The sequence below is a fragment of the Gadus macrocephalus genome, chromosome 11 (genome assembly GCF_031168955.1).
Source record: "Gadus macrocephalus chromosome 11, ASM3116895v1".
Lineage (NCBI taxonomy): Eukaryota > Metazoa > Chordata > Actinopteri > Gadiformes > Gadidae > Gadus > Gadus macrocephalus.
The window spans coordinates 7,711,823-7,728,345 of NC_082392.1; the positions used below are offsets into that span (position 1 = coordinate 7,711,823).

The following is a 16,523-nucleotide window of genomic DNA, read 5'->3' on the forward strand; positions in this document are numbered from 1 at the left end:
TCTGACAGCCATTGGATGGAAAACTACGTAGTTGGCAAACAGCAATCTTTTTTTCTTCCTGAGTGTGCTGACTGAAGAGAATGCATTGTCAAAACAGGCTCGCTCATTCCAGCCAGTGGCTGCTTGGAATTCCTCCATGATACTGTTCACGATTTTGGGTTCAACAGTCATTACACATTATGGGCAATGCACTGTTCATTTACTGGGTTATGTGCACTTACAGCTGCAGCTCCAGTGTATATCCAATGGAATGGAAGTTATATTGCATTCATCTATTGAATTTGTGGTCTGAAGTAATTAAGGAATGGTCCAGAGCAGGGGTCACCAACCTTTTTGAACCTGAGAGCTACTTCAAGGGTACTGAGTCATACGAAGGCCATCAAGTTTGATACACTCTTCTGAAATAACAAATTTGCTCAGTTTGCCTTTAGTTATATATTATTATTAATGATACTCATCTATGTGAAGACACTAATCATGTTAATGATTTCTCACAATAATTATCAACAATGACTTAAAAAAGGTTGGAAAGAGTTAGAACAGGCCTGCGGGTGCCTCATATGGTCCTTGCGGGCACCGTTGGTGACCCCTGGTCCAGAGAGTGTGTCTGTGGGGAGGGGGAGGAGGAGTCCAGATCGGTAAATATCATACATGATCAGGATGTTACCTCTGCAGTGAGATTTGAACAGGTAGTGCCTCACAGGAAAAGAGAAAGGCAGCAGGGAGGAGGTGAGCTAGGAAACAGACGGGGCACTGAGCACACTTGGCGAGAAATGCAGAAAGAGAGAAAAAAGAGAGGAACTGACAAAGAGAGAGAGAGAGAGAGAGAGAAGAGAGAGAGAGAGAGAGAGAGAGAGAGAGAGAGAGAGAGAGAGAGAGAGAGAGAGAGAGAGAGAGAGAGAGAGAGAGAGAGAGAGAGAGAACATGAACAACAGGGAGGGATCTCCTACTGGGCTCTGGCAGGATTCCAGCCTGTCTGTCTCCTAACACCGATGGCCTCTTGCTATATCCTTCCTCATTCCTCCAGGACAGCTATGGAACCCCCAGAGCTGCTCTCAAACCGCCCGCTCCAACCTTGCCACAAGGGTTAAGGATAGAGACCCTTACAGACCCTCACCTTTTCTTCTCTTACTGAAGTGGCTGGAGGTAAACTGTGCATGCGTTGGTTCTGTTTCTAAAAGCTCAGAGAGAGGCTTTTCTTGCTCCTAACTCTTGTAAAAAGCTTTATTTTCCTCATGGAATTTGGGAGCAATCTGGAAGGATGCCACATTTAACAATAGGCCATCCAGGCTACCACCCTCTCCTTCAGAATCACGAGCCCTGATCTAGAAACAACAGGTTATAAAACCAAGCCCAAAGCCACATGGCTGCATTTAGTGTACCTGAAAGTCGGATAAGGACGTTGGGTGTGGCCAGAATAAGCCCTAAGTCCAACATAATGAGGACTGCATGCATTAGTGTGTTTGTGTGTGTCTGTCTGTGAGAGAGGGTGAGCGAGAGAGCGAGAGAGCGAGAGAGAGAGAGATATTATTCTGCCAGATGTGCAGAGAAGGAGATATCCTCTTTCCTTGGGCAATACCGATGATATGCAGGCAATGGCATGGTCTCTCTCTAGATCTGGTGCATGGGACCGTCCATGTTTTTATTACCTCCTCCATTGTATTAACGATGGGGCATCTTACTGGCAAGAAAGATAGAGTAACGACTTTAACATTAAACGTAACATTTAACGTTACTATCTAAAGAGCGTTGCAACTTTAACATGTGGCCCGAAAACATAGTAAGTAGGGGGGGAAAAAAACAATCGTTGAAATCATTTGAAACATCTCTGGACAGCATAATAATCTCTGTTGATCAGAGCAGGACACCTTGAGTCCACAACCCTCAACCAGTAGTCTGGGGGTCTGTATCTAACAGAGTCACAGCTCCATTATCTCTACCTCACTCGCTCGCCGTCTCCCTCTCTCTTACCTTAGAAGGAAAGGCAGCAGGGTTGATGTCATAGGATGAAGAATGTTGCAAGAATTCAGTGGCGGAGTGAGACAGAAAGGAAAAAAAGGGGGAGGAAAGGTTTGGTTGGATGGGTTTGTGGGCACATGTGAGAGAGGGGGGTTAAGGGAGAGGAAAAGAGGAAAGAAAAAAGGGAGCTAGAAAAAGAGGGTGAGTGAGAGAGGGAGGGGGAACACAAAGAGAGAGAGAGAGAGGAGAGAGAGAGAGAGAGAGAGAGAGAGAGAGAGAGAGAGAGAGAGAGAGAGAGAGAGAGAGAGAGAGAGAGAGAGAGAGAGAGAGAGGGGTGTTTGTGTTGTAATATACACGTTGTGAGCACAAGTCAAACGAGAGGGAACTTGTTTGGAAGGATGGTGTCATTCCTTTTCCAGAGAGTGGGGGACAGGGGGAGGGTCTAACAGCTGGAGGAACTGAGAGGGGGAAAGCAGAAGTTGCCATTAGAGACCACTGTGCCACACAGAATCCAGAGCAGGAAGGGAGTAAGCGAGGCAAGAAGACATACTGCTCACACAAAGGGTAAGGACATTGTGATGTTATCGGAAATCCATTGATGGGGGGCTTATGTATAACAATGGGCTTGTTACATCTTGGATTTATATTCCCTAATAAGGTAAACTATTTATAATGGGGAAGGTACCATGGCACTTTGGACTATATGAACGGTTGTACTAAAGTGTTACCATGCATAGCCAGGTATATCGTCTGACGTGTGTTTATCAAGTTATGCATTAACAATAGGGCTACGGAAAGATCTACGAGTTAATAGTTACTTTGGTCAAACAGGGATATGCTCTGCTTGATGAATATGCGGAAGCATGAACCGGAAGTCGAGCTGAAAGTTGATTTAGCACAGCAGCACTTCACAGTTTTGTGATAACGAAAGCTGCTGAAAAACGCAGTGACAGTAAAATTGTGAAAGTCTACTACCGCTGTCACGAATGAATCAAACCAGTGGTTTCTCTTAGGATATGGCTAGGCCCGTCATTAGCTTGGCAGTGGAGCATCACAGACGGTAGCAGCACCGTTAACATTAGCGGTACCGTCAACGTTATCTTTAGTGGTGGACGGGGTGAAGCTACCAGGCTAGGACGCTTAGGAGACACACGGGATCACAGGTAACATAGATGGCTCTTTAATGTAACGATTGATGCATTTTCATGGCGTTTGTAAATACCGTGTTATTTAACAAGATGGCTAGCCGTGTGATTTAAGACGGTCCGAGATGTACCGCGGAGCCGCCTCACCTCCCCGCATCTCATAGACCAGGAGGCTCGGTCGGTCGTTTAGGGACCAGGAGGCTCGGTCGGTCGTTTAGGGACCAGGAGGCTCGGTCGGTCAGGGACAAGGAGGCTCGGTCGGTCACGGATGGGCCGGCGCGTCCTCAGATGAACGCAAGCCTCTCTGTCTTTATCATCGGAGACTGGTGTTATGTTGCTGCATCATTTGATTGCATTCATTCGTTCGTTGCACACCATTCTCGCTTTACAATTGGTTCATAACCGAGTTCATCTATGTGTCTGTGGTTTGTGTGAGTATTCCTCTTATATGAAATATTGGAATTTAATGCTTTTTTGTTGTTGATTATCATAGAAGGTGCTGTATCATATGTCTGTATGCTGTCTTGCTGATCATATGACTTGCCTCGATGCCAATGATACTTTCACTGTGGATCTCCTCGGGGTTTCCCATTAATCTACAAAAGCTTCAGTATACTGTTCTTTCACTCAATTAACATAAAGTAGGCTAGTGTGTATATAAAGGCTTAATCGTGATCATAGACGTAGCTATAATTGTATCGTTAGACTCTATTTACAAATAAATATATTCACAGTATTTTTACTACTCCACTAAAGCAGATTATCCAAATCATGGTTAAAGCACTACTAGTCATACACATATATTATCATAGCACAAGATTGACGTAAAGTATGTAAAACATAGGAGTCTATAGATATGGACATGCCAGTCCAACAAGGATATCATAGCCTGCTCCTAAAATTACATTTCCTAATAGAGTTAGGCCAAAGCATGGGGCTTGGGTATGGGTGCTGTCTCTTAGATTAGGTTTCTCATTGCTTACGGTTCAGTACATTACGGTAGATGGCAAGGATATGATTTGCCTTGCCTCCTCTTACTACTAAGTAACAGATAAGCCTGTCCTTATTGAAATGTATTGGTCACACACATTGTTACAATGCAGACCTTTCACTTCCCTTATACCCTGACGTTGGTCCTCATCTCTTGTATTGTTCTGAAGTTGTTCTCGTTTCCAATGAAAGCCTCCTTTGATCCACTCCGTTTTAGGTCAGCATAAGAATTTGAGATGACTTGTGAGTCTTTGCACTCATGGTACAGTGTTTATCATGCTGTCACTCAAAGACGAGTATAGCCCCAGTGGAAGGTCAGCAGTGCCCTCTGTCCAGTAAAAGGGTGATGACCCGTAACGTTAGACTCAATTAGACTGTTTGTTCCTGCGTGAGTAAACCCGGGGTCTAGACAGACCCCTCTTCCCGCACAGAGGGCGTGGCAACAGCATCGTAACAATAGAGTTTATCACCATTATGCCAGACACATTAATAACAAAGCAAGGTGAAAGTTACTGGAAGTTCTTCCAGAAATGCTGTTTGTTCATTAGATAATGATTACAACTGGGCTGGAAATGTAATTTTTACATGAAGCGGTGTAGTTTTAAATTGTTATTGACAATTCAAGGTAATTGTCCAGCTTTTCATTTCAGCTGGAATTATTGGTGACTAGGTGGTTTACGACATGCAACTTAAAATTCCAACCAGATTTTTGACCTGTTGAACCTATCACTGAAGTGCCAAACTAAACAGAAAACTGTTGAACAAGTATCAAGAAGGGGTCTTGCAAGTTTACTGCTCCAGCAACAAAAGAATCATTACCAAAAGCAGAACACTATCCATCATCCCCTGTAACGGCTGTTTGATGTGATCATGGTCTCAACAGAAATGGTGCACAGACGGTGCCGGTCAGGCTACGTAACAGCAGTTTATTCATGGTGAAATGTTAAAAAGAAGTCAAGCCATGCACTCGAATTACAAGCAGGATTCTTTGATGCCTTTACATGATGCGTAGCTTGTGCAACTGTTTTTGCAAGTCTTGGTTTTTTGTTTCAGGGCCAGAAAGATTGCATTTTTGGGGTGTAAGACTGTCAACGGCAAGAGACACAACATTGCAAGATAATGACTGTCTGTACCACAACAAGAACAAGAGCAGTACTTTACTTCTAGGTCCTTTTCATTGTCTGTCTGCCCTTCTCTATATTTGGGCATAATCAACATTGCTTTAAGCTGAAGTCACTCGCCCTTAAGCGTGCTGCTGTCGATAAAGTAGCCCTCGGTACTACAGGCCTCGCTGCCATATGGAATTCATAAGTTGCATTAAAGTCAATGAAGTACCATTTCCTCTACATGATCTGTTGGAGACCCTATCGCAGATTAGAGGGCCGTGATGCCATCCGCTGCCTCGGCTCCACAGTGGGACTAATGAAAGACAGGCCGCGATGATGTCATCGGTGTGAAATAACCACGGGGACATGTTGAAGGAAACGGTGAGGGAGACCATGCTGATGGATCAGTGGTGTAGGCTTTTTTTTTACTGGGAGAGAGAGTCTACAGTGCAAAGCATGCTCTCCAGCCGAGGGTCTCTCTGGGATCAGGTTTCATTTAGTGTTGCTGGGGGGGGCTGTCATCGATGTGCCTGTAGGTGAGGTCATCCAATTATATGTGAGTCTGGAGCCGATGGAATCCGACCAACTCACCAATGTGAAGTAATTGGAAAGGCAGTTGTTTATAATGCAATGTATACAGGATCGTGGAGTAGCCGTTCAACTTCTTCAGATCAATCGTTGCAGTGCGGAATGTCTCAGAAGGATAAGAAAATAAAGTGGTATGCCTGTTGTGTATTGATCAGTTATGATGTGAACCTTGAGGATGCAGTCAGCTATGCCAAGAGATTAACATAATAATTGTGTAGTTGCATTCGCTGCATACCGAAACGATGCACCATATTTTTTATGTGCCGCTTCTTCTTTAATCGCATGTGACTTAATGTTGTCTAAGGGACGGCCACTGAATCACATGGCTGTAGGCCCACAGTTCACAGATCACAATCACACTAAACTGGGTCTGGGGGCGGAAAAACACAATCTTTGGCAACAATTCAAGTTTTTTGATAAGTATAAGAGCAAAATAATTTTCCTATAATTGTTTTATTTAATAACTCTTAACAAATTTCAATTTGTTTGACAGAATTAAATAAACGCACATTTAATTTGTCTGAATAAGGGCACCAAATAGCGGCATAATCCTAGCTATTAGTCAAGTTATGCTAAATGATAAAGAAAAGGGTTATTTGGTGGTCATGTTGGTACTCCTTCAATGCATATCCACTGGAATAGTTATCAGTCTTGGTAGGCCTAGTTTAAAGTGTTCCATGTGCAGCACTCTACTGATAAACGACAGAGTCCTTATGAAACGGCCAACCGCTTTATCTTGACCATAGATAGCATCTGGAGCAGTGTTATCAAATGAGGACTCCAGAAAGACTTGACATAAGCAAGCCATAGAAACAGTTAAACAGAGGCCTGCTATTTGTTAGCGTCTATGAGGCTGTTCAATGTATGTGCCTTGGTTGTGTTCTGCTATTTGTCCTCAGAAAAGAGCTTCTTGAGGAGTGGCATTTATGTGTGTAAACGTTTGCTCTGTTTGGGTGTTCTGAAATAACTGTTGCAACATGTTTTGTGTGATCGTTCTAAATATATATCCTTTTATGGTCAAACTTTAAAGCTAACGTTTTGGCCGAGGGGGGGAGGGGGCTGTAGTTTTATAAATATATATAAATGAATTCATCTATATTTATTTAATGAATTGCAATAGACAGGATATTACCAAGAAAAGGGAAATAACTCCCTCCATCCCTGGTGTAGGCTTAACAGACAAGTTGATTGGGTGTCTGTGACCAGGAGAGTTCCCCAGATTCATCAGACATCACTCAAGGACCTGGAACACAAGACTAGAGCTGACAGAACTAAACAACCCAAACAACAAGACTGGAGCTTCTTTACTTAGTGAAGCACAATGTAGTGAAGATAAAAGTATTGTTGATAAGGTTAATGTTTCAGATTATGATGCATGCTTTTATTCTTCTTGTCGGCTTGTGAGAATTAAGTTAATTTAAGTATCCATAGAGTAATCAGCATTGCCAATATAAAAGTATGAGGTGCCCTTATGCTCTGTATTTCCATGCAAGGCCTTCCAACCAGCAAAAAAAGATATTTGTAGTTTATCTTGGATAATGGATTGTTTTAAAAAATATCCTGGTCAGCACCTAATCGTTCCACTTGGCGGATCAAACAAACGGCTATTCAGAAGGAGCAAGAGAAGAATGTCTTGTATGGAGTACTGCTGTCAGACAGTAAAAGGTGTCTTTTGAGGACCACAAAGGACCTACTGTCCATCAAACTGAGACCAGTGTGCTCATCTTTTGAAAAAGGGGGGGGGGGGGGCGATGTCTTTAGACAGGAGGGATCTCAGAAGGAGGCCTGAGGAAAGCTGAACCCCCTACATGTGTGAAGTAAATATTTAGCCATTTTTAAACACCAGCCTCTCCTTGACACTGTATGCTTGAATATGTTATGGTAGTCCTCTCTACTTCAAAGGAGCCACAGCCTACAGGAGAACCAGGGGGATCAGTTAGCCTCATGTAGGGTCTCGTATTCTACACAGCAACGTGTTTTGATAGGGGAAAGTATCTCTGGCATCTGTTGGCGTCCCCTCGCTATATGGTATGTCTGCTCTATATACAAAGCCTTAGGGGGACTGCATACACTTGTGTAGAGTCAGCTCGCCGTATGTATGCCAAAGTTTTATTTTTAAATCTGTCGGCTGATTGATGGTACTTCAACTTAACCTAAAAGGGACAGTATCTTGATACGTTTTATTTTAACGTTCTACTTTTTAAAACATTTTTATTGTTTTAAAAACTGTTATTTTACCTCAGTTGAATATAGCCAAGACAAAAACATAACGTAACAGATCCAACCGGAATCTCTTTGCAATGATGCTAATGCAACCGGATTCAAACTGAGCTCATGACTCACCACTACCAGGAATGTACTTATCACACTTGGGCAGTGAACTATGGCTGTCCAAAATAACTTTACCACATCATGATGATTAATATCCTGTGTGGGATGTGAGAATGTCAAACTTTTGTGGTGTTGCATCGTTTCTGTAAACTTCATACACTGCTCGTCTTTCCCTATCGGTTGGTCATTATGTTTAATATGTCTATCATTATGTCATTATAATTTTTCAGAGTTTTGGTCGGATAAAGACACAAGATGGAGGAATCCAGCAACAAGCCCTTAATGGTGACCTCCTCCATTAACTTCAAGGTCACCACTCCGTCGTTTTATAACCAGCCAAAGAAGTTTGCCTCCGTCGCACCGCCCCGCCCCAAAAGCCAATCCCCGCCCTCTGGGCCGTCCCCAACACCAGTGGGCACCGCTGTGATTGGGCGCGTTGGGGAGCTTCCTCCGCCCCCTCCTTCGCTCTGTGAAGGTATTGAGATGTTTGTGGTTTGCTTGGATGCAGCAAAGTTACGCTTTATATGTTTGGTTTTAGCGATGTATTAATTGCAATTTTAGTTTACTTTAATTTCAGCCAAATATTTATTCCCATATTGTAAATAAAAAACAGTCATCCAACTGTCCCAGCGTCTAACAAGTGTGCTTCCTTTCAGACTTCCCGCCCCCCCCTCCTCCTCCTCCCCCATTGGATGACGACTTGCCAGCCCCTCCCCCCGAATGCCATGCCCTACCCCCTGCCTTTGACGCTCCGCCTCCCGTGGCAGACGACCTGCCCCTCCCAGCTCCCCCTGAGGAGAGCTCCTGTCTGCCCACCTCTCCCCCTCCCCCCCCTCCCCCTCCGCCTCCCCCTCCTCCTGCCCCCTCCAGTGGGTCCAGGTTCCCCAGCGCGGGGGGCAATGCACCGGTGAGTGGGGGGGGGGGCTCTCCTTGGTGGGGTTTGTTGATGTAGTCTGTAAGATGGTCCAACTCCCATGGAAGCACATTAAACCCTCCTTGGTGGCGTTTGATGGCAGTGCTGACGTGCCAGGATCGCCCCCCCCCCCAAGCATTAGCAGGGAGTCGAGGCCTTGCAGCATCTCCCAGCCCACATTAAAGAAACTGTGTGCTATGTTTAAGTAAGACTCCTTGAAGTCATTAGCTCCTTTTTAAAGATGCTATGAAGTATTTATAGTGTTGCAAAGCAGCAGAAAATGAAGTCTTGCACCACATGTTTCCTGACCACAGATGACATGTACCCAATACACCATGCTGTAAAACAAACACAGTTTAAGAATTTTCGCTTAAAATCCTTTGATAAATAAATGTCATCTATGGTTTTTGGGGATATAAAATACATGAGAGATCACATGTGGTGTGAAAAACACATTTTATAGTCACCTTTCAGGTATGAACAAAACCTTGTTTTGACATGTGTGTACGCGTGTCAAATGTTCCCAGAGGCCAATTGAGAAGCAGACGAGTTTTGACAAACAGCTGGACTCCCTGACCGACCTGCTGTCTGAGATGGAGACCAGGGGACCGTTCAACCCCAAGGTACACAGCAGAGAGACCAGAGGTTGTTGGTGGAATAAAGAGTGTGCAGAAATGGCTATTCAGCGACGCCAAATAGAGAAACAGAGCGTTGGCCTTTGTTCAGTCGGTGTAGGGGTTATAGTGGGCACAGCACACTACATCCTGTAGCGTTTACAGGCTGCCGTGCGTCTTTGGTTGCTTTTGTCCACGGTGTAAACAAAAGAGACCAAATCTGACGCACAATGCGTAATAAAGCGTGCAAAGGTGAGGTCATTAGGAAAGAGTTTGGGCCAGATGCCATTCTGCTCCGTGGGCTCTGTGCTCAGGGTGAAAGCCCAGCGATGAGTGAAGGACACGCAGCTAGGCACTGGATCCAAACAGAAAGCAGAAGGGGCGGGAGGAGAGGAAGGACGGAGGTGATGATTCATCGAATGAGAGTCAGGGATGTTTCAAGAGAGCGAGTGATGCGTACACAGGACCTAGTGGAGCGCATGAGCGTGCGCCGGGGCCAGCGTGCGCTGCCAAAGGGCCAAGTGAGGGCCATAAATGGAGAGTGTTTTCATCCCAACTGGAGGGAAACCGGATCACAGCGGAATAATGTTGAGGCAAGATAAGTTGCAAGGCACTGGCGTGCGGCTATCTGCCGCTAGCTTCGCTCGGAGCTACCGCACTTATATTAGCATAATAATATAAGGGTTGGCCTGCATGTCTTCATCTGGGCCTATAAAAAGCCATGTGTTAAATAATTCATTCTCTGTTGTGGTTGTTGTTGTTATTGTTGTTTCCACAGTTACCAAGCCAGTACCCTTCAGCACCAGCGCCAAAGCCATCAGGTCCTCCCCGGACCGCTCCCAAGCCAAACCTCTCCTTCCTCCCGCCCCCCGAGTGCGGGGACCGGCCTCCCCCCGCCCCCTGGGCCGAGGAGCTCAAAGCCAGAACCAACCGCCACGGCAATAACAGCGCAGTGTCCGGCACCTCGCCTGCCCCCCAGCCATTGGCTAAACCGGCAGTGGCTCCCAAGGCCGCTTATGGCGGGAAAATGGCCACCTCTGCCACCGCTCTGGCCCAGAAACTCAACCAGAACTTGAACCAGAACCAGAATCTGAACCACGCCCCAGCCAAGTTTGGTGTAGCACCAAAGCCCTCTCCTATGATGGCCCCCTCTGCCCCCGGCTCTTTCCCCCCCGTTCCTCCTGCTGCTCCTCCTGCTCCTCCTCCTGCTGCTGCTCCTGCTGCTGCTCCTGCTGCTCCTCCTGCGGCTCCTCCTGCGGCTCTTGCTCCTGCTGCGGCTCCTCCTGCTGCTCCTGCTGCTCCTCCTGCTGCTCCTGCTGCTCCTCCTGCTGCTCCTCCTGCACCTCCTGCTCAGCCGGCCAACAAGGCCGCTCCTTTCACTTCCTACAGCTGCCTCAGGAGCGCTCCCTCCCCCACCAGTCAGGAGAACGTTAGGCCCAGTCCCCCGGCTGCTGCCCCGCCTCCGCAACCAAAGCCCATGGTGACTCCGCCCCCCTCCTCCTTCAACCAGCCAATGAAGGAAGCGCCCTCATCAACGGTACAGTCCCCAACAACTTCCAGCTTCCTGTTATACTGCATGAACTGCATAGCAAGGTTGAATTATTTAATAGGGCACTCAACAAGATTTCATATTTTTGTCACCCATAAATACCAAAAAATCATATGGATGCACTTATCCATTTGGGTATAAAACACTTTTAAATAATGCAGTGTGTGTGTGTGTGTGTGTGTGTGTGTGTGTGTGTGTGTGTGTGTGTGTGTGTGTGTGTGTGTGTGTGTGTGTGTGTGTGTGTGTGTGTGTGTGTGTGTGTGTGTGTGTGTGTGTGTGTGTAGCCCTCCCTCCCTGGGCCGATGGCGGTTCCGGGTGGGGGTGTGCCTCTCAACATGAGGGAGGTGGAGGAGCTGGAGAGGATGACGAACGACTTCATCAGAGACATGGACACACACGCTCCCGTCATCACTTCGCCCCCTACAGGTAGACACGCTGCAAGGTCGGCCTTCTTGTCAAGACACAGCCGAGCCCGGAAGACACAAGATGGGGTTCTGATAAGGGAACTGTGTTTAGTGTGTCCTTAGGAATTCTATGGTTTATTCATGTTAGGTAAATTAACTTGCCATTATTTAGACGGGCTGAAGCACATTTCAATATTATCTTGTTGGCTTTAGGTTGCAACTATCTAATGTAATGTAATGTCATCATACATGTTGACATTTGAACAAACATAATAAATACCTAGGACAATTTATGCTATTTTTGTTAAGTTTAATTTGAAAACTTGTTGAGCTCTTTCATATGTTAGATGATATCACATTGTTATCAAACATTGTTGATAACACAAATAGTTTGAAATGAGATCAGACAGAAGGCTATGCATTGATAAGACATTAGATGAATATCTTAAAGTGAATATCTATAATCTGATGGCAGACCAGCTCAGTCCGGTCGAACAGGGGGTTTACTTTCTTTAGCTTCATCTATGTTTCTACCAATCATGTTACTGGAGCAGTAGTCCACTGTAGAAAATAATCTGTCAAGGTTTCAAGTCAACTTGCACTGTAGAAATACACTTATTCAAATCCCCTTTGGAAAGCCTTATCCACTCGGGCAAAGTAGCATTCGTCAGTATAATTTCTCGAGGTCCGGAAACCGGACACGAGGCTTAACTCCGGCCCACAAGGTTCTCGGTACCTGGCCCAGGCTCTGAGCCGTCGAGCCCCAAATGTTCTGGTGTTGCATGTTAGACTGCAGGATCCGAGTGTTGGACTTTTTCTGTAACCTTTTGTGATTTAATAAATCCTCGTCCTCCTACCGTCTCTCCCCGTCTCCATCAGAGGTGTGCGGGAAGTGTGGTGAGTCTCTGTCCCGCAGCCAGCCGGCCGTGCGGGCAATGGACAAGCTGTTCCACGCCAACTGCTTCTGCTGCATGGGCTGCCAGCGCCCCCTGCAGGGCATGCAGTTCTACGACCGCGACAGCTCTCCGCAGTGCGAGGACTGTTACACGGTGAGGAAGAGCGTCATTCTCTAGTCCTCTGCTGAACACTCCCTGAAAAGACTTGAACCTTTGAAAAAGTGAATGTTTTTGATTGATTGAATACAGTCCTGCAGACGTCCAACCAAGCATGGTAAAGAAGCTGTTTGTTTTCCTTGAACAAACGTCCAGAAGGGTTACCTCAACACTATACTTAAAAAAATGGCCGCCAAACTTCTTTAGCTTATTTTACGTTTCTATATCTTTTATTAAAATTCTACACACGGCCCCTTTTGTGATTTCCTCCTATGTTTTCCTCCTCTGATTGTTTTAACGGGGCCAAACCTGAACCTGCCCTGGCTGTATGAATGGCTGATTGTGCTGTGGCTGATGAGTGTCCCTGATCCCCCAGAGCTCCCTGGCGGTGTGCTCCCGCTGCGGGGAGCGCATCACGGACCGAGTGCTGAAGGCGGTGGGCCAGTCTTTCCATGCCCACTGCTTCCGCTGCAGCACCTGCGCCTGCAGCCTGGAGGGGGCGCCCTTCATCACCGACGACAACAACCACCCCTACTGCGTCCAGGACTACCACAGGTGGCCCCACCTTTCTGCAGGGTTCAGGGTGGATGTGGCGGGGGTCGGCGCCGGGCTGAACGGCTGTGTGACTGTGTGTGTGTTGCAGGCGCTTCTCCCCGCTGTGTGTGAGCTGTAACGAGCCCATCATCCCCGCCCCGGGGAGCGAGGAGACGGTCAGGGTGGTCGCCCTCGAGAAAAACTTCCACCTCAAGTGTTACCGGTGTGAGGTAATGGAGGAACACAAGACAGTTCGATCTTTTTAGATGGTCAGATAAAACGAGATACATTTGTATTCCGAAAGTCATTAGGAACTTTTGCTTGTTTGCATATTCATATTATTTGCTATGTATGCCATACTTTTCTATAAATGTAGACGCCCCAAAAATTATTTGGTGTTGAAATCGTTCAAGTTGTAATATTTATTTTATTGAACCACTATTCGCCTCTCCCTTATATAGTAATAAGTCATATTTCATTCCCCCTATGTTTTTTTTACCCTGCTAATGAATTGTTTACATTTTTGGAAATATGTTGCATTACAGAAGCAAGATGTGCTCAGGATTGGAAGCCATTTTACATTCTCTTTAAAAAATAATTCACCTTAAATTGTGGTTGCAGGACTGCGCCCGACCCCTGTCAATAGAAGCAGACGCCGACGGCTGCTATCCATTGGACGGCAAGATCTTGTGTATGAAGTGCCACACCCAACGAGCCAAGCAGGCCAAGCAGTGATTGGCGGAAACACCCGTCACTCAAGTCACTCTATGAACCAAATTGAAAGCACAGGATTAATTCAGCTACCAGTTTTGCCTTTTTGCAATAGAGCTCCATGTACGTGCGCACGTGGGTGAGAGAGTGTGAAAGAGTGTCCTGTGAAGAGGATTTCTGCATGCCTAAATAAGTGGTGTGTGTCAAAGACTCAATCAATGTGGAGGTAATGTACTGCATTGAGACGGATTTACTTCATCTTGTATCCTCCATCTCCTTTCTCCTGAGCTCTCTCCTAATAGCCTTTCGTGTGCCAGAGTATTATTTCATGGCTGTTCTATGTTTACAAATACTCTACTAGCATATTTGCAAAAAGCTTCTTGATTAAACAACAAAAAGCATCCAACCAGGCTAAAAGTAGAGCACCTTTTGATGGTTGTTTCTTAATCTGCTAAATCACTTTCTTATTAATGCCGACTTTTAGACGTTTTATAACTGTTTAGTGTGCGACGCTAGGTCTTTGGCCGTCTTACCGGTCTGTAGGCTTGCAGGTTGTACAGTATGCAAGCATGTTGCTTTCTTGCCCAGAGAGAGCGAGCTCTCCCGTCAATCAGTATGCTCTCTCTCATAATAACATTACATTTGTAGTTCTTTCAGGGCTGTAGCCTGAGTGCAACAAAAAAAACATCACAGCCGTGAATTCAGATCTTTGTATTTTTGTCGTTGTTATTATATGGATCTGTGGGCTTATTTGCATGCACTGTCAAAACTACATGTCGCTCTCCATGCAACATGGATTTCAAAGAAAACCAACACTGTTTTTTTTTAGTTTGCCCTGTGTTCCTATGTTCTCTTGTATGCATGCTAGTGCGAATTGATGAGCAAAATCATGAAAGTGTTTTGCTGAGTGCTGATTTCATTCCATATGTCAAGAGTATCATGAGAGTTGTAAGAAACTGCTACTATGGCTGAAAATGGGACCTATAATTGCACAGCTTTTTTACAATGATGCATTTAGCTGAAATTAACATAGAGAATGGTAGAGCCCCTTTTACGCTTGCTAACGCCACAGCACACGATACAAGACTGCACCTTCAAGAAACATGCTGTAGTGGACCCGTCTGGGGAATTGAAATCCCTAAATAGCATTTATGTTGAATGGACGTTTATTTGGTGAAATGTTATGGCTTTGTAATTCAACCAAACCGAGACTTGTGAGGGCAAGACACAAAAATAACTATCCATGAGCAGATTTATGAATAGGGCTGACCAGCTTATTAGCAGTGACCAAGTTCATTTAACATCTGTTTGAGATAACGAACACTCTCCTGTCTTTCTTTTATATTCTCTAACATTCACCGGCTTTATTGTGGTTTATCAGCACATGAGGACCTTGTAATTTAGTGCTATTACAGTGAAACCACTACTCTTTCCATTTATCCTATAATGTACGTTAGTGTGTTGATATTGATTATGTACTACTTATGTCACTCAATGTTGATCTACGTTATTCAGTCTGTCATGTACTTTACTGTTTTCCTCCCAAGTTGGAAACGTCGATTTTCAGATTTTTTGGAAATGTGCCTTCTACGCTTTTGTATTCCTTCTCTATTTCGCCTGCTTTCAATGCCATACCAATTAATTCTGCTAACAAAATGATAATATTCAACCACCTTTTGTTCAAATTAGGTATTTTATTCGGCGAATGCAACACAATTCAGGGTGATTAAAAAAACAATAACATGAAACATTTTAATACCCAGTATTGCATGCTACTTATGTCCGTGGTGGGGATTTTAGTATTATATCACAGCCCTTTTGTATTTTGTATTATTGCACAATGTATTCCAACTATGTGATTCTGCCTTTATCATCACAATGTGATCAAACGTGCCCATGTCCTCACAGCAGCATTTATTAAGGGTTCTTGTCTTGTGATCTAAAATGTTTTCCTCCATAGTATTTTTTTTATGCAAGTTCCCATTCCATTGGTGTGAATGTGTAATCGTATATGATCAAACATGCCAGCATTATTCAACCTGTACTCCAACCCTCCCCCCCTCAATTTGGATGCATTAAAAAAAGAAAATAGCTAAAGACCAAGCTGTCCTGTCGTGTGTGTGTGTGTGTGTGTGTGTGTGTGTGTGTGTGTGTGTGTGTGTGTGTGTGTGTGTGTGTGTGTGTGTGTGTGTGTGTGTGTGTGTGTGTGTGTGTGTGTGTGTGTGTGTGTGTGTGTGTGTGTGTGTGTGTGTGTCCGTGTGTCCAAGGTCAGCAATAGGAATCTCAGACGATGTACACAGTACACTGTTTGAGCAGGATCCTTGTGCACATGTTTTTGACTAGGATGGATAGCCAGGGTGGGAATAGAGAGAATATACTTTGCGTTTGCCAAAAACTATAATGAGAAGAGCAGACGATGAGACTCAGGTTGTAATTCAACTGATGGTGACAATTTTATCTTTGCTTCAACTGATAATTTAATTTTGATGAAAGGCTAACTCAATACCTATTCAAGACTTGAGGAAGCTTCCACTTTCTATACCTTTCTGTTTCCAGTTAATATCTTGTGGCCCGGGCTGGAGTAAACTAGCTGTCGGTACTAAACATTCCCCCTGACACTGGAACTC

At 45.0% G+C, this 16,523-nt stretch overlaps 1 protein-coding gene across 4 annotated transcripts; it reads left to right on the forward strand.

The window, feature by feature from the left end:
* Positions 1-1,121: 1,121 nt before the first annotated feature.
* Positions 1,122-15,995, forward strand: zyx (zyxin). 4 transcript variants are annotated; one of them, XM_060066175.1, is made up of 11 exons: positions 2,306-2,523; positions 2,973-3,122; positions 8,350-8,594; positions 8,776-9,026; positions 9,560-9,655; positions 10,425-11,183; positions 11,480-11,621; positions 12,479-12,648; positions 13,028-13,206; positions 13,295-13,415; positions 13,807-15,995. In XM_060066175.1, the coding sequence occupies exons 3-11, from the start codon at positions 8,375-8,377 to the stop codon at positions 13,918-13,920; spliced, it is 2,052 nt and encodes a 683-aa protein (XP_059922158.1). In that variant the 5' UTR covers positions 2,306-2,523; positions 2,973-3,122; positions 8,350-8,374; the 3' UTR covers positions 13,921-15,995. The 4 variants fall into 4 exon arrangements, with proteins under 4 accessions (XP_059922159.1, XP_059922158.1, XP_059922156.1 ...); XM_060066176.1 differs by lacking the exons at positions 2,306-2,523; positions 2,973-3,122 and adding an exon at positions 1,122-1,146; XM_060066173.1 differs by lacking the exon at positions 2,973-3,122 and having other exon boundaries at positions 2,308-2,523.
* The last annotated feature ends 528 nt before the right edge of the window (positions 15,996-16,523 follow it).

Coding starts and splice junctions, on each gene's coding strand:
- zyx (XM_060066176.1), top strand. CDS start 8,375: ATGGAGGAATCCAGCAACAAGCCCTTAATGGTGACCTCCTCCATTAAC. Junction 13,207..13,294: donor TGCGTCCAGGACTACCACAG/GTGGCCCCACCT, acceptor TGTGTGTTGCAG/GCGCTTCTCCCCGCTGTGTG. Junction 13,416..13,806: donor TCAAGTGTTACCGGTGTGAG/GTAATGGAGGAA, acceptor TTGTGGTTGCAG/GACTGCGCCCGACCCCTGTC.